The following is a 25831-nucleotide window of genomic DNA, read 5'->3' on the forward strand; positions in this document are numbered from 1 at the left end:
CCTGGTTTCAGGCAGAGGACTTCATCCTTGTCTTTGGTATTCCGAGACCAGGGATCAAGATGCAGCATTGATCTATAATCGGAGGCTCAGGTGTTGGGATTTGAATTCCCCTGCTGTGGGCTATGAGTTGAAAGAGTGGTGATTCTGAGAGTACATCTGTGCATTCTTTCACTCCCAGCCTCCCTCCTTCATGTCGGAGATATAATAGGAAGCTGCCTGGAAGCTCCTCAAAGACCTGGACCTGCTTTGATCTGTCCTCAAGGTCACACTCACTCTCATGCACAAATACAGATGCACACACCCAAACATATTTATCACATTCTAATACACAAAAATATGGTGTACTTTTCATAATATAGACATGCAGACATATGCACACATAGAGGAGGCTTATTCCTTTTAGGGAAACATCAGGGTGCACCTGTCTCTTCAAGTCAGTTACACTACAGAATGATGTGATATCCATATGACATGTAGTCACAAGTAGTCACTTTCGTCTGTCTTCAGCAGCATGACTGCAGCTGTCCCTGAATCCACCTTTTACCTAAACAGGTTCTAATAATCTAATGCAAAGTATACAGTCTGATCCAAAATTGGACTTATGACTCAGTCCCTGCAGCATTCTTAGCACAGGTGTCAGTCAGAGTGATTGGCTTTAAACAAGGCCGTGGTCTCAGCATGCTGCATGTCTTACAGCTGGGGGTTCACTGAAATACAGAAACTCATTAAAAGAGAATCTGTCATTGAGTTTGTTTGTATGCTGCTTTTAAACAGCAGGAAGAGTGGATTTAAATCCAAGTTGTCAGGAGGAGGGTGATTTTTTTTGAGAATGTTTTCAGGCACGAGGTAGAGTTTCCATGTATAACTCAATTATTTTACCATATGGTTATTTAATTTTGACTTTAAATTAAGCTTCTAATTTAAATATCATTTATGTAATTTAAATTTTCTAAGCTGTCAAGTGCGTGGATTACCGACCTGGTGTAGACGCCGTTCTTCCGGCAGAAAGAGTTTTTCACAGACAGCCGTCGGTTGTTGAGCTCCAGAGCGGGGAAACGTCCTTCGTCCAGGCTGACCATGTCTCCGTGGGTCAGAGCGTTACAGTTGGAGTTGTTACCTGGACACACGTATAAAGACACTGTGTGACCACAGGCCAAACGGACAGACAGATTAGTGTCTGGGAGGATGAATGGAACTTTAAGCCATACAGTTTATCATTTTGGGAAATATGCTTATTTGCTTGCCCAGAGTTACATGAAAAGATTAATACCACAAAATATGTAGCTGAACCCCAGCAGCTGGTTAGCTTAGCTTAGCATAAGAACTGGAAACACGGGGATGTAGCTGGCCTGGGGTGTTAATTATTGGGTTTTAAAGGTGCTAAAAGGTGGATTTAGTTACCTTCAGACAGAGCAAGACTAGCTGTGTACCTGTGTTTCCAGTCTTTGTTTGTTAAGCCAACTGGCTGCTGGCTGTAGCCTCATTTCAACAGACAGACATGAGAGTGGTATCGATCTTTTCACCTAACTCTGGGCGAGAAAGTAAATAACCCCAATTCCCAAAACGTTGAGGTACTGCATTTAAGTCTGACTCAAGTCCAAGTCTCAGACCATATAGCTTTGTTTCTTATAATGTGTGTGTATGTAACAAATGTGGCATATGAAATAATACATAATATAAGTATGAAGCAATTAGGGATTTTTTAAGCTTCAGATAAACCACCGATATGGACCACAATTAAATATTTACAGGTTATACAATGTATTAACACAGAATGGAGACATTTTTGAATAACATTACAAATGACACATGTATGCCAACTCCTAGAGATGTATGTACAAAAATACTTAGAATATGATAAATGAGTGTGCCTCTCTGTCTAAACACTGTCACATAAATGGACAGTAACACAACTATTTTGCCTTGACCCAAAGTGTCCCTCGATGATTAATCAAACAGCTTGCCATGCTACGCTACAGTAGATTAATGTTTGGAGAGGTTAGTGCTTGCCATGTTACAGGTTAAAAAGACTTTCAGTCATCCCAAGACTTATGGGGGACCAGGACCTCCGTGGTTGCTCTGGGCTACTTGAGGTCAATTGGTGGTTACGTAAACAGGCAGAAAAAGAAAAACCACTGAGTAGGTCCAGTGGCCTGGGCCAGATTCCTAGAGGGGGATATGGAGGCTTTGAGAGTGTCTTTGTGTTGGAGTGAGAAGGAAGCTCTTGTTTTTCATGTCAGTCAGAAAGATGGGCAGTGACCCGCAGGGACCCCCCCCTCCCTTCCCCTGCCTGGCAGCTAAACAGCCATTGCAGAAATGCTGAGCTGAGGGAAATACCCGCTGATGTCAGAGCTGCGCTGAATGGATAAATATGCCCCCCCACCCCCAACACTCCTGCTTCTCTCCCTCTCTGCATTTTTGTTCCCCTGTTACTCAGTCAATTATCTGATTCATTCAAAATCAGAATATATCCTTCACTTCACTGCTCTGTATTTGAAAACTCCAAATCACCAGTTCCCCTCATAATGTGTTTCTCTTTTATAAGAAAAAGTCAAGTCATCAGATTCTTGGCCCTTCGTGCCACTGGGTTAGAAGTAAGGTGCAATGCTTCTGTAACTGTTAAATGCTCCATTTAATTGTTAAATTGTGTGCACTCACCTGATTCAGACTTCTTGGCGTACTTTTTGCTCTGTCCCCTGATAATGAGGATGAAAACCAGAAGCAGGATGAAGATGAGCCCCACCAGTGCCACGACAACCAGGAACCACCACTCTTCATAGAATGGCGCCACTTTTTGGGCTGGATAAAACACAGAAAACGCTGAAAATGTCTGACTGACCTTAGGGAAAATAAATTATGTCTGAAAATTAATTTGATTGAATTTTTGAAACCAACAAATATATAAAAGCTCACCAGATATAGAAGGAGACGGTAGACTAGGAGAACCATAGCCGTAGTCGTTCACTCCAATTACACGGAAATCATAACTGACCCCTTGCTTTAGGATATCCATGTTGAATGTATGTAATGTCGCTTCCTTGGGGATGTCCTTGATTAAGATATCCCACAATCCCTCATCTGTAAGGGAGTTTAAGTCGTCATTTTGGGTCAGAGGAGACGATGAAAGTTGCAAAAACATTTAAACAATGTCAATATGTCTTTGTTAACAGGTTGTTTGTTTGTTTGATATAAGGCTCTGGTCTGGCTGGCAGCTTCCAGGGTAATTCATAATCCCTACAAATATTACACAATCCATCAATTTCACTGCTCCCATAAAATTTACAGCAACCGAATCTGCATCATAAATAGTGATATAGCCATATTTCAAATGAAGCAATGTTAGATGGCTTACTGCTTGCTTTGGAAATCCTGTCAGACACCATTTATTACACGTCGCTGCTTGTAAACATCAATGTAAGTTTGACTCTTTTAATGGGGTACACAAACATAAACAAGCAGGAGAGTTCATCTGTCATGTTGCTGAACTCTGGCAAAAGTTTGAAAAGCTGATGTAATTTGATTTTGAAGACAAAAACATGTCATCCAGTTATATGAGACCGCAGAGAGTTATGGCCCTTGGAGTATGCATTAAAAAAGATGAGGGGAATGGGTGTGTCTGGGGCTGGTTTAACCATCTGCACTGTCCCCTGGGCAATGGCCCTAAGCTATGCATTACCATCCAACAATCCTGGCTAACTATCTTTAAAATCTAGTGCTAAGAGTACCCTCAATTTTCATTTAAAAGTCGTGAAATACATCCTCCCCTGTGAGTCACCTACCATCCATCACCCTCTTAATCCTGCCAAGGCGTGTCAATCACAACTGAAACCGGATGCCAATCGTCTCAACTGCAGCACCTCAATCAATAACCCATTATGTCCCATACCAGGGACACAGACACAGGGGTAACAGATGTTGACACTTTACACCACTTTCCTTAATCAAACTATTGAGAAGACAATAAGGCAAGGTCTACAAATTCACAACTAAAGTGGCCATCATCTGGTTTGTGTACTTATGCAGCTGGGGCACATACCTGAAGGTCTGGCCTCGATGACGTAGCGTGTGATGGGAGCACGTCCTGGGTCCCCAGCGGTCCAGTGGATGGTCAGGGCTGAACCATAGCGTGTGATAAATGGCTCTCCGGGGGGTCCTGGGGCTCCTGGGGAAGAATAATAAAGTGTTTGAGTGAAGCATTTAAAAGGAGAGAAACATTTAAATTCTCTTAAACAAACATCATGGCTGCTACCTTCTCCTGGGCCGGTGGTGATATTGGCCTCCACCTCGGGCCCGTAGATGAAGGTCTTGGCCCGGATGCGGAAGTTATACGTGGCACCGTCGGCCAGGTCTCTGAGCTTCAACCAGAGGGGCCCGCTCCCCTTCACGTCCACCGTGACTGTCTTACTGACGCCTGGGGGGGAGGGGGAGTGAAGACAGTCGGCACAGGCCACTGAAGAGTCTAGACAAACACACCACATTTAGAGCACGTCTTACACAGGCCAGGCAATGTGGGAGCACACTCGACACAGGCAAACACACACACACACAGGAATGGAATTAGTAGTGCGGAAAAATGTTTGCATTTTGACACTGTAGTCACATATTATTTATGATGACAGCAGAAGATATGCAAAGGTTGCAATGACATATGAGCTGTTTAGGTCAAGGTGATGGTTAGCTTGTAGCTCAAGAAAAATGCACACCACAAGATTTGAACCACGTTGAGTTAAATTGATCTAAACAAAAGTTAAATACACAAGTTTTAATTTATACTCCCAATGGATCTTGTAGTGTGCATAAAGCTTTTGTAGAAGCCAGCAGCCATTTTAAGCAGAGAGAAATGTAATAGGTGAGAATGAGGTCTTACCATCTACCGGCATGCAGGGTTCATAGACCAGACGGTAGCCCTCAATGATGCCGTTAGGGAATGTGGGCTCGCCCCAGGACACATTGACTGAGGTGGTGGTCAGCTCACTGAAGTGAATGAAGCTGGGTGCGCTGGGAGCTGGAACACACACAGAGGTCAAAGGTCAAAAGATGCATGGGTAAGAGTCAATAAACTATGGCAGTTGAAAGTTTTCCACTGACATTTCTTTGGACATGTGGTGGTAAAAATGTGTGCATATGTGTGTGGGAGGCCATGCAAGCTAAAGAGTCTTAGTGAGAGAGAAGGATCAGCGCAGAGGCTGTAATAAATATGAGCTCCAATTACAGGATAACCATATGACAAAGGGTTAGGATGACAGACGTATATTTGTGTGTTACCTTATATAATATCTGTGAATACTTTGCATGAGTGCTGATTTTGAAGCTGTACAAACATGTTTGGGCAGATATTCTACAAAGGACAGTAAGTATGACCATGTTATGAGAACTGAAACAAATTATTTTGCTCGTCAACTAACTTATTTTTAGTGGATGTTAAAAACATTATAGATCTGGCTCAAACCCTGCCTGCAGTGAGCTCAACAATACCACTTGTTAAGGTAAACCCCCCCCCCACCACCACACACACACCACACACACACACACACACACACACACACACAGGCAAGCACTGTGAAAATCAATCAAAAACATCTGTGCCACTTATAGACTTTGTGTTATACCTGCAGTTTTTTTTCTTTTTTTTAGAGATGCTGTTTTCTTTGTGTGTTTGGCAAAGTTGAAAAAGCGATTACTTTCCTCTCAGCAGAGTCTGTATCTGCTGGTCTAAAGTGCTGCTGCTATTACTTTTCTTGCTGCACATCCAGAACTGCAGTTCTGAAATTGTTAATGCTGCAGCTTTCTAACTGAATGATGTTGGCTGAGACTGGGCATCCTTGTTCACCAGTTGAACTGCCTTGAGTAGGTCAACGCCACATTTTTGCTGTACTGCATACAGGTTAAAAGGCTAGACATCGCTTAAGAATACTATCTGACCTGGGTCATACTAATTCACAATCACAATGACCGCTCTCAGCCTCCAGGGCCCAATACAGCAGGCTGAGCTTGTGACACCACTGTGCTCAAAACACAGTTCGCCCTGTTGTCTTTAAATTTGTTGAGCAGGAGCTGAGACGCTTGCAAAAGACAATGTCTCTTTGTCCTCTAAAGAGATGGGATAACTATTTCCATAGTGCTCCTCCTTCCTCCCCCTTCCAGCCTGTCATCTGTTTCCTCCTCTCAGGACACTGACCCGCAAGGGAAACCAAGAATCTGTGAACACCTTCTTTTTCTTCAGTTTTTACTGGTCTGAGATACAGATCACAAAGTGCAGCAATTGTGAAAATGGCTCAGGGGCTTAAGAAAAAGAGAAAGGAACAAAGAAAGAAAGGGAAAGAAATAAAACAAGAGAAAGAAAGAGAGAAAGAAAAATGGGGGGTATGGGGAATGGGGGAGGTTTGGCAGGGGGTGGGGGGTATGTAGACATAGCATGCCGGTACACAGAAAGCTTGCTCAAAGAATTTATCTACTTTATAGACAAAACAGGAGATTCAGCGAATGAGTTCAGAGCGGGTTTGCTGATTAGGAACTTATGCTCAGTGTGTGGTTCCGCTAACATCGTTTGGCATGCTGACAGCAACGATTAGCATCATCCTCACATCAAATTCTTTCCTCATGGTTGACTCATCCACTTTGAGAAAACTCTCAGGGTTCTCCAAACTAACATCAGCACCACCAGCAACACATAAATATGACAAATGAGTGAACATGGCTGTACGCGCTCTAATTTATCTACTTTAGTCATATCATCCTGTTTCCTCATTCGTCTCCAGCTTGTCTTGTTTCTTCCAGTACCTCTCCATCACATGTTCATTCATTACAAACAGAAATATTTGTTTTACTGTATTGCTTGATTGCAGCAGTCCTGACTGTGGCACTCACTCACGGTGAATAAAGACTGTGCATGTTTATTGGTATCTTGTGGTTTGATTTACCCGCTTGCTGGGTGCGTCCCCTGGTCGGTGGGCTGCGGGGTCCGTCCCCAGCAGCATTGAAGGGGGCCACACTGATCATATACGTGGTGTATCCAGTCAGGTTCTTCAGTTTCACCCCTCCCTCAGGCATGAACAGGGTCCGTAGCCGCTCTGTCTCATTCTTACGCTGGAACTCCCAAAAGTAAACCTACATGGAATAAGAGAGGCATAAATAAATATTAATGTATGTCTACAGATGCCGTTCAGGGACCTCAACTACTTCTGCTTCTATAAAACTCAAACTCCCATTTCAAAAACAGTGTTAGCTAAAAGTGCATTTTAATAGTGATTTACATCAAATACAGTCTCATGTGAACCACAACAGCATTTAAACATCTATATTATGATAAAAACAGAGCACAATATTGTTTCTTTATTGAGAAGTGAGCCGATAAAATGTATTGCCCAGTAATGCATTTGTTAGCGTTTGCTGGTGATTTTAAGAAAATTGTTAGTCTGACCTTGTAGCCTTGGATGTCTCCGTTCTGTGCATCCACAGGTGGGGGGTCCCACGTCACGTCCAGCTGGGTGGCTGTTGCAGACTGAATGGCCACATTCTGGGGTGGAGCTGTGGGCACTGTCGTCACACAAACATCACACGCAACCACGCATTAAAAGATTTATTTTGGTGTGTATGTTATCAGTGGTCTGCTCATTGTGTAGACAGCTAGCATCGCGGCTTAAAGCAGAAAACCCTTACTTGTTCAGCCTACATAGAAAAGCCCTGGGATTTAAGAAAGACACAATTACACCTGAATCTAAGCATGCCTTCAAAGGAGGGAACGACTGCTGTATGGAAAAGCCTAATCCACTTGCATCGAGGGTGGTCAAATGATTTTGCACTTGAGACTTTGTTGATTGAAAAATGACTGGAAGCATACACACCTGCTTCTCCCACAAACACCTCCTGTGGTGAGCTGGTTGGCCCCTCGCCCACAGCATTGTATACACTCATGCGAATCTCATAAGCGCTTGTGTTTACTTAGTTCTGCAGAGAAAGTAAACAAGAGGGGATACAGCAGTTAGGAAATTACATTTAACACCAAACTGTGGATTGTACTTTTGAAAAGTTTACTTTAGAGTACGCAGTTATGTATTCGTAGTGGTTCTCTTCACTGCTCCACTGTTAACCAATGAGGAGGTCAGTCACCTTCCTCCAGGTGCCTCAAACAATCAGTAAGAGTCTGTACTGCACTAATTGGCTTCTGTGAACACTGCTACAGGGCAGCGAACACTGAAATTCTAGTGCTGGGTGAAAATTTCTACTTCAGTCACAAACTGTACTTTGTTATTCAAACAGGGACATTGCAATTATGCGGTTGTTGAATGGGTTCAAAATATGTAGCCATCTGCTTTTGTAGTTTTGATCCAAATGAGCTGACAAGTGCAAACCAAGGACTACGCTGGGCTAGGCAGGCTTGTGTACTCAGTGTCCAAGAATTTCTGTGTACAGAGTCCTTCCATCGGCCTCAGTAGAAGTGTTTGGACCAATGCAATGTGAATATAAGCAGCCAAATGTTGTGTTAATTTGCTTGACACTCTGCTTTTCCTGTATCATTATTCAAGGCAGCACAGAACTTGAGACATATGGTGAGAGTCAAAGAAAGATAACTTTTAAAAAAAATCTAATTAGTTTAGGGATTGAATCATTGAGTGTGTGTTTTTGTGAGACAGAGACATAACAAAACTTACTGTCCAACTCATACTGGGTCAGAGTTGAGTCACTTAGATTCCGGATACTGTAGGGGGCTGGGGTGGAGAGGAAGAGAGAGAAAGTGATAAATATAAAAAAAGGTAAAATGAGGAGAAGGTGGTGGAGAGACAACAGTATTAGTGTCCAAAGTCTAAAATTTTCATTGATGAGAAGGGCATCACCACCGCCATAAAAACCCCCACATAATCACAGTTATCACAGCTCTTGAGTGAGCCCTAGAATGACTCAACGAGGGTAAAATTATAGGCTGAGTTGCACAGCGCAGTAGAAACAGAGCAGCTCCTGAGTAAACCTAATAATAGCCTGCAGCTGATAGCTACTGATCACAAGATGAAATGTTTTGCTGTTAAGTGTCAAGACCAGCGGGAAGATTTTGGGAACAGAATAGGCCTGTGTGGAAGTTTTCCCCTGACGGAAATAATAGTGCTGCTGACACACATAAAGACTGTGTGGGAATAATCAACCATGACGGAGACTTTTAATTGCAAGTGTTGCTGAAGTAAAGCGCAGAAAATGGCATATTTCTTTCAGTATACTTTTGCTGAATAAACTGTGATATGCGATTTCTGTCTTTGGTTGCTATTATTTAAATTCATAGCTAAGCATTTCAAATCACATTACAATAAATGCAACATACCAAGAGCTTTTCTAAATGTAAATGTTACACTGCATAATATATTTGTATAAGAAACCAACAATGTGAGTGGTAGAATAATGTTTGTTGTGTCAGCTGCATTTATTCCTCACCAGTGAGCTCAGCCCAGGTAGACACACTATTGATGGTATGAATGGAGTAACTACGGAGACGGTCATACAGCAGCTCACGGTATCGAATCCGAAAGCCCAGCAAGATTCCATTGATCTTCTCCTCAGAGGGGGGCTACAGGGGAAAAGACAGGGAGTTGAGGTCTAGTGTGGCAAATCCCTGCAGGGCTGAACTCCTAAAATAGCCTAAAGTGCTGCATGTGACAGTTTTTTTCATTTATAATAAGATCATATAAATAGCTAATTTCACCATAACAGACATTTTACTTGTACGTTTCACTGTAAAATTCCTCTTCATCACCCTGTGTTTTTTCTCATCACTGAGGACACTTACAGTAATTGAAATATAAAGACTGAAAAAAAAAGCTTCTCTAAGACTGAGCTCACTCACAGGTGAGTAAGAGAGAAATCCCCCATGGTTGAACATGAGAGAGCAGGCCCAGAGGTAAGAAGCAGGGGGAGAAAACAAGTACCTCTCTATCCTTATAAACTCTATAAGTGTTCTCTATAAAAGTAAAATTGTGGCTTGGAGCCTCCTGTTTTCCTCTTTATGACCTGCTTAATTCAGGTGTGAGTGTGGGAGAGAGTGTTTTTTATTAGAGAGAGTAGAGGGTTATGTGTAAAAGTGCGTAGCATCCAGTCTATAAGTATAGGCTTAACTCTGTATACTGTCATAGTCTCTCATTAGGGGCCACTTTCTCAGACTTTCGTGGCTTTTGGAAACAATGAAACAACACACACACACACACACAAAAAAAAAAAAAAACGCTTACATCGTCTGCTCTTACCTGCCAGCGGATCAGCACTGACGTTGTTGTGTGCGGCGTGACAGAGAGGATTGTGGGGGGTTCATCAGGCGCTGAGGCGATAAAAGTGAGATAAATGAGCTAAATTGACCTGAAAATGTGCACAATTCAAGATGCTTAATCTGTCCATGTGCAGTGGCATTCATGGAGCATAAACGCACAAAAGCTACAACAGAGCAGCCGCTGACAGATGAGTCAAAAATAGCAGCTGGAAAGATCAGTGGAGCAAACATTTCTTTAGTTGGTTAAAGCAATACTGGGCTAACTTTGCCAAGGTTTTAATGCTGCCTTCTTGTCTCATGGTAACTGCAGATGGTGCGCACATGAGATCACCTGCTGCCTTTGCCAGTCATGTCTGTATCACAATAGGCTGATTCATACACACATTCAACTCTTTTCTTTGAGAAAAATCCCATACTTTTGTCTTTTTTTTACATTAGTATTATGCATATGTGCATACAGTATATTTAAGACATTACCATGTTAAACATACAGTACAGAACCTTAAACTTTTAAAGGAATAGTTAGACATTTTGGGAAACATGCTAATTCACTGTTACAGTATGTGTGAGACTATTTCTTCTTCTATGAGACTTCCTTAGATGCCACCGTAAGTTTGCCAGGGAACCACAGGAAGTCACTGCACACACCAGGATATAGTTCTGCACATAACTCTCCATAACATGTCATTTTTACACCTGGTCTGACTAAACAACTGATACAAGTGAGCTCTTTAGGTGCTAGTAGATGAATTTTGTTGCCCTCTGACAGAGCCAAGCTAGGTGTTTCCACCTTTTTACAGTCTTTATGCTAAGCTAATCAGCTGCTGGTCGTAGCCTCATGTCTTGGACATAGTAGAATCAATCTTCGGATGTAACTCCAACCATTTAAGTGAGTATGCATATTTCCCAAAATGCTGAACTGTTCCTTTAAGATCAAGACAATCTACTCATCAAATATTTACACTGTGAGTAAATGTGCTTTCACATGATGTCACTCTTACCATCCTGTAGAGTCGTTATCGCCTCACTTTCCTCGCTGTACTCACTGTCCCCGATGTCATTGGTGGCTTTCACTCTGAACTGGTAGGATGTAAAGGGCTTCAGCCTTAGGGGTGGAAGAACAGGAAAGCACATTAATCTTGATGATAAACTACGGCAGTAGGATCTTAAACCTTTTAAGCCACAGACATCAAAAGAGAAATGTAGTCTTACCGTGAGAGCCACAAGCTTTTTGAACAAACAAGCAGGCAAACCAAAACATGACTGCTGCATTGCTGCATTTCTTTCCTGAATTCCTTTCCTAAATGTTTTTGACTGACTTGTAACATTGTTTATGTTCTAAACCAGACTTAAATACCCTGGAAACATTATTCCATATAAGGATGTTGCTGATTTGCTGATCATACTACAGCCGAGGGAATATTTAAGTGAATGTAGCAGTGGGGGCTGTGAGAAGATTACATTTGAGAGAACACATTTGTTATGATAAAGGGGATGGAAATTAACCCCTGACTGTAAGCAGGCGCTGTTAGCTGAGAAGTAGTCTCTACCTGGATACTATGTAGGAGGTGGCCTCATGGTTGACAGGAGGCAGAGTGGACTGTCCAGTTGCTCTCAGGAAGCTCTCTAAGCTGCACCGTGTAGTAACGCACAGGGGACAGGCCGTCACTGCCTGGCTCCCACGACAGCAAAACCTGGCGGGCCTGAACGTCTTTCTGAGGAACCACGGGACGGCTGGTGGGCTGGGGACGAGCTGGAAGGATAGATACACAGACAGAGGCGCACACAGACACAGACAAAGAGACATTGAGAGAGCAGTTGGATGAGAGAAATGGTAAATGACTGTTGCAAAGAGGAATAGGGGCAAGTTTGCAAAAATGACAAAAACAGTTCCCATACATGGTTTTGAAAGAAATACACTTTTTCTTATTGCTTTCTGCTTGCTCACATTTGCATGGGAAATGTTACACAGACAAAGGAAAAAAAATGTAATTCTGGTGAATGAAAAGTAGCCGAGAAATGAAAGTTGCAGTGTAAACAATCTGCAACGTGCCTTGAGGGAAGCAGATGGACTGATTAATTCTCACAACTGCATCAGAGTGCTTCCGATAAACACCCAAAGGGCACAAACACTGCTTTAGAAAACACATCTGCTTACTGGACTGTTAAGTGGAAATGAACTTAGTGCAATGAAGGCTAAGCACAGCTCCCTACAAGTTGTGTCATTATGGAGATCACACACCTGCGTCTGCTTTGTGTATACAACTGTAACTGTGTTTCCTGTTTGCTAGTGAAGTACAAATGATGTTACTGTTATGCTTGAAAATACCACTTCACTCTTCAAAACATCATTGGGGATAATGATTTCTTCTTATGTGGTCACTGAAATTGTACCACACATCCAGTTCTCTAATCTGTTATTTAAATGTAAATATATTAAGATACACAACACGTTCAGTTGAAGTTATGTTTACCTCTTTTCTCTGTGGTGACCACCAGTGCTTCGGCAGCTTCGCCCCAGCCCTTCCTTGTCTGTGCTGTGATGCGGAACACATAGATGGACTCCGGCTTGAGGTTGGTCACTGTGTACTGGCGAGCGCTGGGGCTCAGCACGTCCACTGTGGCTGTGTTGCTATTGGTGGAGTTGAGGTGGTACGTGATCTGGTAGGCTGCAGAAAAGTTGGGGACAAACAGTCTTATTGGAAGGCGTCATGAGGAGCTCGATGAGAAATTCAATCTGGGCTGAAAGATGTATTTTAGGTATTTGAAGCATTTGTTGTTTGCGTTGGCTTTCCTAACAATATGAGGAAGAGCAAACTGTGCAACAAGCAGCTTTGTCTCTTCTGAAATTGTTCCATTAGCATCTGCTCCTGCATGTGGCTGTGTGGGTCTGTCATATTATGCAGTTTGAAATAAATTATCTGACAGATGTATTATGAATCAAACGCTCACAAGGAAATCCCCTATTAGCTAACAAGAGAATCCAACTCCCTTTACAGCAATACCGGAAAATAACAAGATTTGATTTCCCCCAAGTAATAGCCTATCAAGTTGGAAAAAAAAAAAAAAAAGTCATCAGCAACGACACCTGCAGGCCTTGTTCCATTAAATCTAAATAAAGTAGCTTAAGTGTGCAGAATTTGGCAGATTCAGGGTTATTTACTTACACTGTGACACCACATACTGTACCACAGTATTTTTAGACTAGATTCTAGATTTTCTAGATTGAAAATTTCAGTGATTAAAACTGAGCAGGAAATGGAAAGGACCTTGGATATTTACTAACCAAGTATAATGCCATTGGGCTGTGAGGGAGACTGCCAAATAAGCCGGACTGAGGTGGTCCGCACTTCAGGGAACAGGATACCCACCGGTGGTCCTGGCACTGCAGGAAAGCAAAAGACATAACATTTAGAAGTTACTCGAGATTTCATACTGCCAATATGGTAACCCAAAATCACATCAAACTAAAGATATATCCTCCTCTTACCTTTTCAACATTTAAGGTGAAGGAAATACAATGAGTTTTTCTAAGCAAAGCACTTATTAAGGTTCTTGGATACAAAAAGAAAGCATAGACTGACTTTTTCTGTCATGTAAATTCACAGGGGAAATGACTGATGTTCCTCTGCTGTCAAGAGTATTCATATTTTGCCATAATAATAATGCCATTTCAGTGCTACACCTTACCATCATCCAAAGTCCTCTCCAGGATGTGTGGAGAGCTGGGCCGTCCATCTCCAATCCGTGTGAAAGCCAGAACCTGGATCTCGTAGAGGACGTATTTCCCCAGACCAGTCAGCTGGACACTATGGGTGGCATTCCCCTCCACTGTCCAGAAGTGGACTGCACTGTCAGAGTCCTTCTCTTTGTACACCACCTGATCCAATGAGAAGATAGAAGATGAAGAGATATTAAGGAGAGGTGAATTTGGAAATTAAGTAGGAGAAATGGACTCACACACTGCCATCCTGCTGCTTTGTATACTGCCTAAAAATTGCTGACATTTCTTAAAATGAATTAGATGTCTTTGACTGCTCACTAAATAAACAGTGAAGGACTATAAAACATCAAAAACAAAAACAGACCTTGTAGCCCAAAATTAGACCATTTCTGTCTGGTTCAGGAACTTCAAACCAGCGCACCAGGATACTGCTCGAGGTAGTGGCGAAGGCAGACACGTTGGTGGGTCCACAGGAGGGGACTGGAAAACAAAAGGAGCAGAGATGCGAAAACATTATGCCTGAATAGTCCATTGTTTTCCATATATTGTGGAAAATGAATTTACCACACTCCCTCTGTGTATGTGCATTTGCATGTGGATGTAGTGTGGAGTACAACAGAGAGGCAGTTTGAGTGATCCTCTATGGTTATATCATTTGTGTTTGTGTTAGCACATAGTGTCTGATATCCTGGTATAGCCTACAGGGCTGCTGAGAAATGACTAAAGAATAGGCCTTTTCTCGTCCTTGGCACTCATCCCTGAGTCATAATGCGCTGATTCCTAAGAATTTGCTGGAGTGAGTGGAAAAAAAGAGCACAGGAATTCCACATTCACGTCCATGTGTTCTCAATTTCCTCAGACTCCTTCTTTCACTCCTTCCATTCTTGACTACCCAACGTCTGGTGAGGAGGGAAAAGAACTGTCTCAATAGAAGTGGGCAGCTAGAAAGACTTTAGCAGGGCATTTGAGTAGGAAACCGTCTGCTCACACACAAATTTAACATATGGCAGTATAAACTGTATAAACTGTAACTGTGTGTTTGTTACTTCTAAAAGCCCTGGTTTTAGATAGAAAACAAACACTTTGGTTATAATAAACTGTAATTTCATAGGTGTTTCTTGACAATAATTGGACAATTGGCAGCAAAAAACAAAAGTGCCTCTGAGTAATTAAGCAAACCATGCCATGTCTTTGTAATGCTAATCATGTACTAACTTACCAGACTCCCTGGTCCTGCCTCTGACCGGCTGGCTCCAGGGTCCCATCCCAATGCCATTAACAGCCTGGACCCTGACCTCGTACTCCGTCCACTCCTCCAGGTCCTCGATGGTAAACTCTCTCTCCAGACGATCGGCAATGACGTGGGTCAGCGCCCTGCCCTGTGAGCCAGCGCGAGAGTACTGGACTCTGTAGCCCACCTGCTCTGCATTCCCATTGTATTCCCATTCAGGCAAAGGCTAGGCAGATGAACAACAGAGAGAAGATAAGAAGAGAAGAAAAAGTGGGTCAAAATAAGCCATATTCATTGGATTAGGTTATTATAATGTAGCATCATGATTAAGAAATGTGATGTATAATTCAGAGGTGATATGCAAAGGAGAAACAGATTCCTATTTACCATCCATCGTAACCAGAGGCTGGTCTCGCTAGCGGTGCGCAGGGTGACGTTGGCTGGGGCCATGTCAGGAGGAGCCGGTAGGGTCTGGATCCTTCTGGAGGGCTGGCTGGGTGGACTGGTGCCCACTATGTTCACCTGACGCATACGGAACCTGGTGTTTGGAGTCAAACATTATTATAATGCAGCTTCTGCAAACGGATGGTTTAATATGAACTGAAATCACAGCTCAGAATCTGGCAACTCAAAATGAACTCCCAGCATTATCGCAACACTTGCAGTGTGTATCCTCTTACGTGAGGCTTATTGCATTTGAACTGAGATCACAGCACCGAATATGAATACAGTAAGAATGTGCTGAGTGGAGAGCTTATGTGCATTACAGCCTGAATATGCAAAAAAACAACAGCAAAAGAAACATTCAATGTGAGCATTTAACTCCACTGAAATGTAAAGAGGCAGCACTGATGCTGGAATGATGAGAACTATAACTGTTGTGGGTCTTTAGGGATTGGCTCTGTGAAATGTTATTTGGGTTTATTGAATGTGATCATGGAAAACAAGCAGGCTGCACTGAGATAAAGATCATGTGCACACTGTAAAATAATTTTAAAATCACACTAACCAAAACAAGCTTGTATCCAAATCAAAGGAAAGCAGAGCAAGATAAGCTCCTGGGATATGCTGAAATTAGCTAAGATACTGAGGAGCACATACACCTTATCTGTTGTTTGTCACAATCTGTACAAGCTTAATTTCCATGTTATCTAGCATTGCCTAAGAATACACTGGAAAAATCATGAGCAGGTTCACCCCTAATGGAGCAGCTTGAATCTGCATGTGTTTTATGTATGATGAAAATTAGACATCTAGGCTGAGTCTGGTCTCATTTTACAGCTTTGTTTCTTTGTCTTTGTTGCACTGAGATGCTTATTAAAGATTAATGAAGGCAGACATGGGGAAACAGATGCAGTTCCCAGTATGCTACCTGTAGAAGGTGTATGGGTTGAGACCAGGCTACTTCTAAAGAGCGAGCTTCAGGTTCGTTGGACACCTGGTGGACCATCACCCAGTCCTCAGTTTCTCCTACTACACCCACCTGCGACCAAGACAAACAAAAAGCATTACAAATAGATTTGACAATGAGTAAAAGTGCAAGCAATGCAAAACTCTCTCTATAAAGGAGTCGATGAGATCTCTGTTCAATCTTGAGATCTTATTTGTTTCAGTATCTTGAATCAATCCATAATGAGGAAGATGACTCCAAAAGCAATATCACACGATTAAGAAAAATGGGACTTCAGCTCTGGATTAAATCTGTCTCACCTGCGCCTCCACCTGCCAGCGGGAAATGGAAGTCTTGCCATCATAACCAGGTTTGAACTGCAAGGTGACAGAGCGTGGGCCGATGTTGGAAATTGCCATGTTGGTAGGAGGGCCAGGAAGCTCTGTGGAGAAGCAGGGAGGTGAGAGAGAGAGAGAGAGAGAGAGAGAGAGAGAGAGAGAGAGAGAGAGAGAGAGAGAAAAATGACAGAGGAAAACAAATAGCTGACACACAAGTTTATTTTGTCTTGCTGCCTTTCACACAAAGTGGTTTTGGTTTGTGGGCTTTACTAGGGGAAAAATCCATCTACTACAGCGCCCTCTTGTGGCCGTACAGATACTGCACACAGATGAATTCCCTAGCGTTCTCACTTGATTCTCTCTCCCTTGTGCTCCCAACTTCAGCTAAGACAGCAAAAGCAGATTAGATTGGGAAAAAGGTGCTTACACACAGAACATAGGCGGAGACAATGCCATGAATGTCAATTACACTGCAGTTATCTGGAGATATGACTCAATCTGATATCCTACTGTTTACACTTGAGCCGAGTAAACAATGAGAACGGATTGTTCTCTGGAAATCCTGGGGGAGAAACAAATCTGAAAATGGTGAATTCAAAGAACAGCAGGAGGGCAATTTTGTGTGTATGAATATCATTGTGGGCTTGTGTGTGTGTGTTGGGATGTTTTTGTGTTTCTCTGTGTATAGGCAGGTATGTATGAGAAAGTGCCACTGAGTTTAATAATTCATTCTCCACTGTCTTTTTTTTTTTTCCATAATGCTTCCCTTGAGATAAACATTAAACCTACCATAACATATCCTCATTCCAAAGCACAATATAGTTTACATAAATCCTAGCTGAAGGTATTAACGTCAAACCAAGGCATGTTGGAGTGTGGACAGAGGCCTAATATTAAAAAGATATAATCACTCCCATGGGCATGCTATGCAATTTTTCCGAAGATTGCTTAAATGCAGGTGTATTCAAACCTAATGAAATGCAGATTATACACATTCTAGTAAAATTACCACCTCTAAACTATTTGCATGACTGATTATTGAGGTGGCTTTTCGCTGGATCGTTACGGTACAGTTGCACTCACATAGGCGTTTTCTTTACATACATACAATGGGATTAATTACTATTCTGGGGACTTTAACTGCTGCTCTGAAGCCTGCTCTCAAATTAACAGTCTGTCATTTCACAGGTTTCACAGATGCCCGGGCTCTGAATGCTGCTCTAGTAACTGAAATGGGCACCATGTTTCTATTACACAATTTTGCAAATATGAAATCATTTAACACTGTAATTGTCCTTAATGCTTGGGGCTGTTATTTGGTGGATGTGGGCCTGATATGTGTACTGTTTTTTTTTTTTTTTTTTTTTTTTTTTTTTGAGCTCTGTCCCAGATGAGGTGACTGGCATCTGATTTCATTGCATCTGGCACCAGACAACACAGAGTACGTTCATCAAGTTCAGTGTGTAACAGTAAATATGCAGAACGGGGTGGTGTTGGTAGTGGGGTTGGGGGGTTTATAAAGGTTCCCGGATATTGAAAAATTAACCCTGGTGATGTCATCTGGGTTATTTTAGCTTGGGACTTGATACTTAAAGATTGTAACAGAAAGCTTGCGCTACAAACTTGAAATGTGGAGATTAAATTAGGGCATTAATAAGGTGGGAAACATAGGATCCAGTGTTTTTGGAGTTTGACCCAAAATGGGAACTAAAAGGGATATTGATTTCTGTTGCTTTGATGTCAAGTCACACAACTTCATGGAAGTGCAATTCTAAATCTCTAAAGCACCTCTTTCGGTGGATAATAATGAAAAGTGTTGACAGTAAGGTCAAGTGTGTGGTATACTGACAGAATAACTGAGAGACATTGTGTCTGGAAAGAGCTGCTGAAAGGCTGTAGTGACCCTTAAGTATCCATCCTGATTGTTTGGTTACTGACCTGGTGGGACTCCAGAGGAGATGGTGGAGGAGGACAGCTGGCCCTGGCCCTTGGAGGTCATAGCTGCCACTTCAATGGTGTAGGTGGTGAGAGCAGTGAGTCCGGTGACCCTGTACTCTAGGGTGACATTTGGCAGGTAGTGGGTGACTCTGGTGTTTGTTCGGTTGTATTCTTCCCATGAAATGCGATAACCTGAAGAGCAGCAGATGTGGGTTAACAGTGACAGAAAGAGAATCCTCCCAGGGAAAATCCAACAGCAGTTTTACTACAATAGCGACTCTCAGCTTGCATGCTAAGGGGCAAGCTAACAGAAAAATTAAATAAACTCCATCAAAAATTGAATATAGCAAATTAAATCAGTCTGTGATTATACCTCCCTGCACACACATCCTCCGCCCACTCTCCTCCATCCACACACACACATATGCTCACCCTCTCAAAGTTAATGCAATTTGCTCCTTGGCCAGCAGCTCTTTTCATGTGATTGCATAAGGCATTAGGTACCATTTCTTGCCAAATCAATAATTTCACATGGCATGTCAGAGAGTTTGTCTTCTGGGAATGTACAGCACATTAAAATGTTTTGGAAAAACACTTTACAATATGCTGCTAAATCTCAACCTTGGTAAACATTTGAATATTAATGTCACTGCTGGGCATTTTTTTCTTTACTCGAAGTTTGTACAGAATGAAATGAGAGCATTATGTAAACTGGGATAGATGTAACATTGGCTCAATAGAACGATTAATTATAAGTGTACATCCCTGGACTGGTGACACGAAATATCTATTAAGATGACTTGACTAATTTACTTCATTTATTTTTCAAAACAGGTTACAGTGTGATATTTATGACACTCAGTACACATTGTTCCTTATGTATAAAGAAAGAGTTGATATATGACACAAACCCAAAAGCTAAATTTATCCACAAGCCAAAGATCCAGCATGCACAGTTATGTTCAGGTACACTACCATTACTGACAGCTTCAATGGAATCCCTGAAGTGATTTGTTATGTAATTAGTATGAGACTTACACTGTGATGATTTAAGAGCTATACATTTTCAGTAAAATGCCCTTCATCTCTGCTTGCTTCCTCTATGATTATAAAGACTTGGGTTATATTGTAGGAAAGGAGCTTTTTTATTGCAGAAGTATTGTGCAGAACTTGACTCACAGCTGTACTGGTATATTTGGTGTCTTACAAGCTCATGTGACCTTGGTAGTAGTATCTGCATGACCCAAATAGAATATTTAAAAAGATGTCCTAAGTGTACCCACAACTTAAGAGCTACATGTCCTCACTAAATGAGTACAACAAATTCTTCCAGTCTCAGCTCCACCTTGGCGCTCCCTTGTACGACTGGTCCCTTTCAACAAAGTTCTGTAAAATACCACCTTGGACAAACTGCTAATTCTTACCCTTTCTTGCCTTGTCACAAGTATATTTTGGGAGTGAAGTGAATGTACCTGTGAGAACTCCATTCTTCTCTCCAGGCTCACTCCAGCTGACTTTGAGTGAGGTGTCCAGGATTTCGGTGAAACTCAGGTGACCCACAGCACCGGGGGCTGGATGGGGACAAATAAGAATAATGAGCAAGGCCGATGGGCAAATGATCCACTTTACATAAAGTTGGAGCTCACTGCCGATCAGCTGGGATATTGGACTTAGCCCCAAACTGGTGACAGCATTTGCATTTTAAATGTGTTTATAACAAAATCAGTGAAACAAGGTAATTGCTGAAAACTGTCAGATGACAAGTTGAGGAAAATTAGGAATTTTTGAATCTTATCCAATAATCTCTAAGGGAACTAAGTCCCAATTACGATAATCCTGGCTGGATGCAGAGTATACTCATTCATTAGCACTTCTCTGCAATTTTGTTCTGCATGAATAATAGATCTTGCCCAAAGGATGTGTTACTGTGTGATGCTTGTGTCCCCTTGCCACCACACAAGAGAGAAAACTATGGAAGAAAAGTCACTTACTGTCCTCATGTGTCCTTAATGCTTTGGGCGGGCTGCGGGGGCCGTCTCCGGGTGTAGTGAAACACAGCACAGAGGTGTAATACTCAGTGAACTTCTTCAGGCCTGTCACATATCCCACATGGATGCTGTCCTGGAAGTTCGGTCGCACGGTTACCATAGTAACCTGCTCTTCTTTGCCAGGCTCCCAGGCCAGCAACTAAAACACACAAACAAGGAGTAAAAAGTAACTGTGAAGAAAATTACCCAGACAGTCAGAAATAAAGCAGCTAATCATTTTTTTTTCAGTAGTGATTTTCACACATTTATTCTCACAAAACTAACAATACTGTCTCTCTCTGGTAGTCCCGAGCCACTCTGAGGAGTTATTTGGCATCATAGCTCTCCCAGATAAAATTAGAAAGATGCCCTGAAGAGGTTTTGACTGGGAGGAAATGGCTGAATAGCTCCACTAAGACAGGCTGGGAGAGGGAGAGAGAGTTAAGGCTCAAGAGAGGCATGATCACATCCTATTATGCATGTTGACTGCAGACCATATAGCATATACAAATGGGACCTGGATTGACCAATTAGGTGCTTAGGTAATGAGTCCCAATGGCATGTCTATTGTTTTTTTTTTTTTTTTTTTTGGTGAGTGGGGAGTTTCCAGGGAAGTAGAGAGTTGGCAAGAGGATGTCAGACAGATAGATGCTTGACTGTCTGCCACACTCTCTCTTTTCACTCCATCTCTCCCTGAAATTCTTCCTTTGCCTCAGTTTCTATCACCTTTCACTCTCTCTGTTTTTCCCATTTTCTCACTGCTGTTTAAGTCTCCCCCTGGAAAAAAAAGGTGGTATTTAAAATTCAGACTGGGTTTGTACAGTGACCGTTCCACCACGCTGAGTGAAGCCTGTGAAGCACCATTGAACAGATAGACAAAAAGAGAGAGAAAAAACCTCAATGACATAATTAAGTCTCAATTGAGTCAAAAGAAAAATAGTGCTACCCTATGGATGAGGCTTCATGATTCCCTGTGGGCTACATTTGTTTCAGTGAAGTATACACAAGAGACAGAGAGATGGACTACATTCAAGTGCCCGTGACAAAATAATGAAGACATTGATCATTACGTGCACACGGCTTCACAATAAAACATATGAAAAATGATTGCAAAGATAAAGAGAGAATGACCTCCGACTGACAAATGGGAGAACTAAGTCCATCGTTCACAGTGGCACCAAATATCTTTTGCCCCTTGGCTTTTCTCTCTCTCTTGCTGCACAGGGTATGTGATTCTACAAGTTCAGCTCTGACAGTCCAGTCAATGGAAGTGATGGCTGGTGATGATGGCACCGCGGCAGCCACTAACCTTGTAGCCCTGGTTGATGCCGTTGATGAACTGAGGGTTAGGGGCTGTCCACGTGAAACGGATAGTTGTCGAGTTGACCGCCTCGGCCTGTACGTTGCTGGGGGCGATGGTGGGCACTGGGATGAACAAGGAGAGGAAGAAATAGGGCGAGAGAGGGGAAGAAAGGGGGGGGGGGAGTAAAGAAGAAGTGGAAAGGCAAAAAAAGGTGTGAGAGCACGGTTCAGTTGACTGGTAGACGTCTGCCTGCATCTATTTTGATGTCAGTATTGATCGCTGCTGCACAGGTCAGGGCAGCTACTGCCATCACTCTCTTTCTGATGACACCCACACCTAATACCAGGGCTCTCTGTGGCTTTGTTTGTGACTGTGTGAGCTGCGTATGGATTTTAGGGGAATGTCACACCTTTGTGTGGTCCTCACAAAAAAGAGTTAAAGGTAATGCAGTTGGACAACAGCCCGCACTAGCTTTTTAGCAGAAGATTTCAGTCAAAGACACATAAAACTGGATGCTTACTCGAAGACTGTTGCTGCATTTGCAGGATATTGCTTACCAGCCTTATTGAAAATAAATATTGTTGAATATTCATCATGCTTTCAAGAGAAGCTTAATTAATTAACACATATAAATGCAGACTCATTGAAAATGACACATTCAATAATGAAGGAAGAAAGCAGTCAGCATATCAGCTTTTGATCAATAACACTGATACGAGTGCTCACCTCCCTGCAGGGTCCACTCAGTGACCTTGTGGCTAAAAACGCCTAAACCTGCCCCGTTGTAGGCAGCCACCTCAATCTCATAGTTAGTCCAGATAATGAGGTCCTCCAGCAGCAGGTTGGTCACATCTGGGCTGGAAATGTTCTTGATTTGGTAGTCCACAGGCAACCCAGTGAGGCGGTACCTGAGATACACAAACATAAAAAGCCAATAGAAACCTGTTGTGGATAAAGGTTGATGTGTTTGCTGTGTTCTAGCTGTAGCCTGAATTTGTCAGTTTAGATGTTCTACTGACAAAGAGAGTACATTACAGTACTTGTCTGTGTGTGTGCCAAGACCTGCAGTACACTAGACCCCCTGCTAGGGGGAGACAAAGCACCAGCAAATACTCAATCAAAAACCACTGACAGCACTGACTTAATGTCTGGAAAACACCTGCTGCTTCATTTGGATGTAATGAATAAAAAGACTAGCAGAAAACCAAACTAATTACATGTTTACATGATTTACAGTCAGCTTGGCATATTGCTGACTCTGTCTATTAGAGTCATTAAAGTTCTTGAAGTCAAACCAGTCATTAAATTTAAGTTTTCTCTCAAACTACATTTTTGAATGCAGTGGTGTTAAGTGACAGTGAAGGGGTTCTTGTGATTTAATTCCAGGAGCCTTTCATTTTAACATAATGGACTAAGATTTGGGTGAGCGGGTTTGATAGTATATGTGGGTGTGCATGCACCGTATAATAACATTAGGATATTATTTCACAGTTTCTTTGTATTTGTTCAGCTTGTTTATATTTGTTCATATGGAAAGTACAAATACAAATGTCTCTACCATAAAAAGTGAGAAATGGACTGGTGTCAGCGGAGGTGTGGCTGAACGGGGGTCTTACCGGATGGTGTACCCCCTGAGGATGCCGTTCTGGTGGCTTTCCGGAGGAGGCTGCCACTGGATCATGATGGACTGGTTGGTCCGACCACTTGCAATGACATTCTGAGGAGGAGCACTGGGGGACTCCTCTGGAAGAGAGACACTGTAGAACACACACACATAGACACACATGCATAAACACACAGATATGAAGACAGACGGCAGTGAGAAGTAGAATCATTTCTGAAAATCACAGAGCTTTAAAATAATGTAACAGACAGCTCAAAGGGTATATCAGTTTAAAGGTATTACAAACCCTTTTTTTCCCCAATGATTCTCACTATTTCAATTCTTTTGTTAAAAGCCCTGACCATTCCTTTTTGCCATTCCTTTTCCCCAAAATATGTGTAATGCCCGTCCTCAATACCACATCAGAGAAAGCCATAGGATGCCTGAGCTATTTAGCCACCTAACACTATAGTTAAGAGTTCCCTGGGGAGAAGATGCATATGAGAGCTGGGAAAGAGATCAGTGGCGGCGACTTAGTACCAAATGGCATCACACCATGTTCTGTGCCAGGCCCCCCTGTGGCTCTCCTCTGGCTAGGGAGCTGGCAGCATGAGGCAGCGGAACAGACTGGTGGAGGGAGGAGGAGGGCCGGGGTGTGTGGAAGGAATGCTTGAAGTTGCGCGAGGCTGCAGAGAGGCCAAACGTGATCTTGCCTCAAACCTAAATCCTTCCTGTGGCTTTCAGGATGTGGGAGTGAGCGGGTGTTTGTGTGTTTGTGTCTATGTGTGTGTGTGTGTGAACGTGTGTTTACATGTGATTGTGCATGTTTGTGTGTGTATCCTAGCTTTGGTAGGCTTACATGTATATCCCTCTTCACTGACTCTTGACTGAAGGGATCAGTCAAACTGGTTGTCTAGGAAACGGATTTCATGAGCACAATGTACAATTTTCTAACAACTGCAAGGTTCTGTTCCAGGTCTTATTTTTTGGACAACTCTAACATTTCTCACTAGTATTGCAAGTTAAATAATGTGCTAAAGAAATATACTAGCACAGAGGAATGTTTTGGTTAATTTGAAACAAAAATAGATAAAAATCTTGCTTTCCCACACTGAAAAAGTAGTATTTTTCAATAACATGCATCCTGGGAAAAGAAAAGCATAAAGACCTCGCCACAAAGGCAGACCTATATTTTGTTTATGTAGTGTTGATGTGGAATAGGAATAGATAAATAAATATGGATGGTGAATTCTATGACGTCACTGTGTGATTTCTGTCTTTAGCTCACCGCTCTGTCTCCTTGCTGAACTGCCCCTTCCCCACATCATTAACGGCACAGAGGCGGAACTGATAGGAGCGTGCCGGGATCAAGCCATTGACCGTCACTGCTGTGGACTCTGGCTCAATATTGGCCAGCAGGATGGCCCATGGGGCGTCTGGAACAAAGAAAATTAAATTTAACACCTTGTTCCACATGTGCATGCATATTGTTCATTCCTATGCTAAACGTTCTTAACATCCCTTAAAATGTTGACATTTTTGTCAGGAAGGAGTCTCACATTTCTAGTGATATTCAGAGGAGATTTTCACTTTCATGCCTGCAATTATTTTGTCATGGTGGGTCACATTTTAAAATTCATATTCATTAAAAAACACTAAGTCATGCTGAGAAAAAAAGAAGCAAGGGAACAGAATAGTAAGAGCACAACATGCTGCAGATTATAAGCCCAGCACATTTTTGCAACGCTATTTAAGTTGAACATACTTGTTACTTGTAGAGCCGTAAAGGCATAGACTGTAGCACAGCTTACATTTCCAATTTAAGATTAAAAGCAATGATCGGACATTCTTAATTAGTCCTATTGATCATGCTTTTAAATTCTTTTTCAAGTGGTTTGCCGATATTTGCTTTTCACTTCAGCGTTTTGGGAAAAAACACTGCCATCATAGGCCTCTGGCTGCATGGAGAAAAAAATTGAAACAAGCAACATTTAACGTCTTTTTCACTCATTGCTGCAACACTGATCCCAT

At 42.3% G+C, this 25831-nt stretch overlaps 2 protein-coding genes across 2 annotated transcripts in view; one reads left to right on the plus strand and one right to left on the minus strand.

Moving 5' to 3' along the window:
- The window catches only part of sdk2b (sidekick cell adhesion molecule 2b), a 232106-nt gene that overhangs the window by 11855 nt on the left and 194420 nt on the right, over positions 1-25831 (minus strand). Inside the window, 32 exon segments of the mRNA XM_051066526.1 lie at positions 979-1117; positions 2659-2799; positions 2914-3078; positions 4037-4162; positions 4250-4411; positions 4868-5005; positions 6921-7107; positions 7421-7536; positions 7845-7926; positions 7928-7947; positions 8652-8708; positions 9421-9553; positions 10227-10297; positions 11248-11351; positions 11797-11831; positions 11833-11999; positions 12721-12915; positions 13533-13631; positions 13937-14126; positions 14335-14450; positions 15190-15427; positions 15589-15739; positions 16574-16602; positions 16604-16684; positions 16912-17033; positions 18868-19059; positions 20340-20438; positions 20859-21054; positions 22204-22319; positions 22924-23105; positions 23814-23954; positions 25089-25236. Of these exon segments, the coding sequence (XP_050922483.1) occupies positions 979-1117; positions 2659-2799; positions 2914-3078; positions 4037-4162; positions 4250-4411; positions 4868-5005; positions 6921-7107; positions 7421-7536; positions 7845-7926; positions 7928-7947; positions 8652-8708; positions 9421-9553; positions 10227-10297; positions 11248-11351; positions 11797-11831; positions 11833-11999; positions 12721-12915; positions 13533-13631; positions 13937-14126; positions 14335-14450; positions 15190-15427; positions 15589-15739; positions 16574-16602; positions 16604-16684; positions 16912-17033; positions 18868-19059; positions 20340-20438; positions 20859-21054; positions 22204-22319; positions 22924-23105; positions 23814-23954; positions 25089-25236 (4138 nt within the window).
- The window catches only part of rpl38 (ribosomal protein L38), a 379694-nt gene continuing 361357 nt past the window's right edge, over positions 7495-25831 (plus strand). Inside the window, exon 1 of the mRNA XM_051066527.1 lies at positions 7495-7505. The gene's annotated coding sequence lies outside the window, so the exon portion shown is untranslated. The remainder of the gene's footprint in view (positions 7506-25831) is intronic.

The sequence above is a fragment of the Lates calcarifer genome, linkage group LG23, assembly GCF_001640805.2.
Source record: "Lates calcarifer isolate ASB-BC8 linkage group LG23, TLL_Latcal_v3, whole genome shotgun sequence".
Lineage (NCBI taxonomy): Eukaryota > Metazoa > Chordata > Actinopteri > Centropomidae > Lates > Lates calcarifer.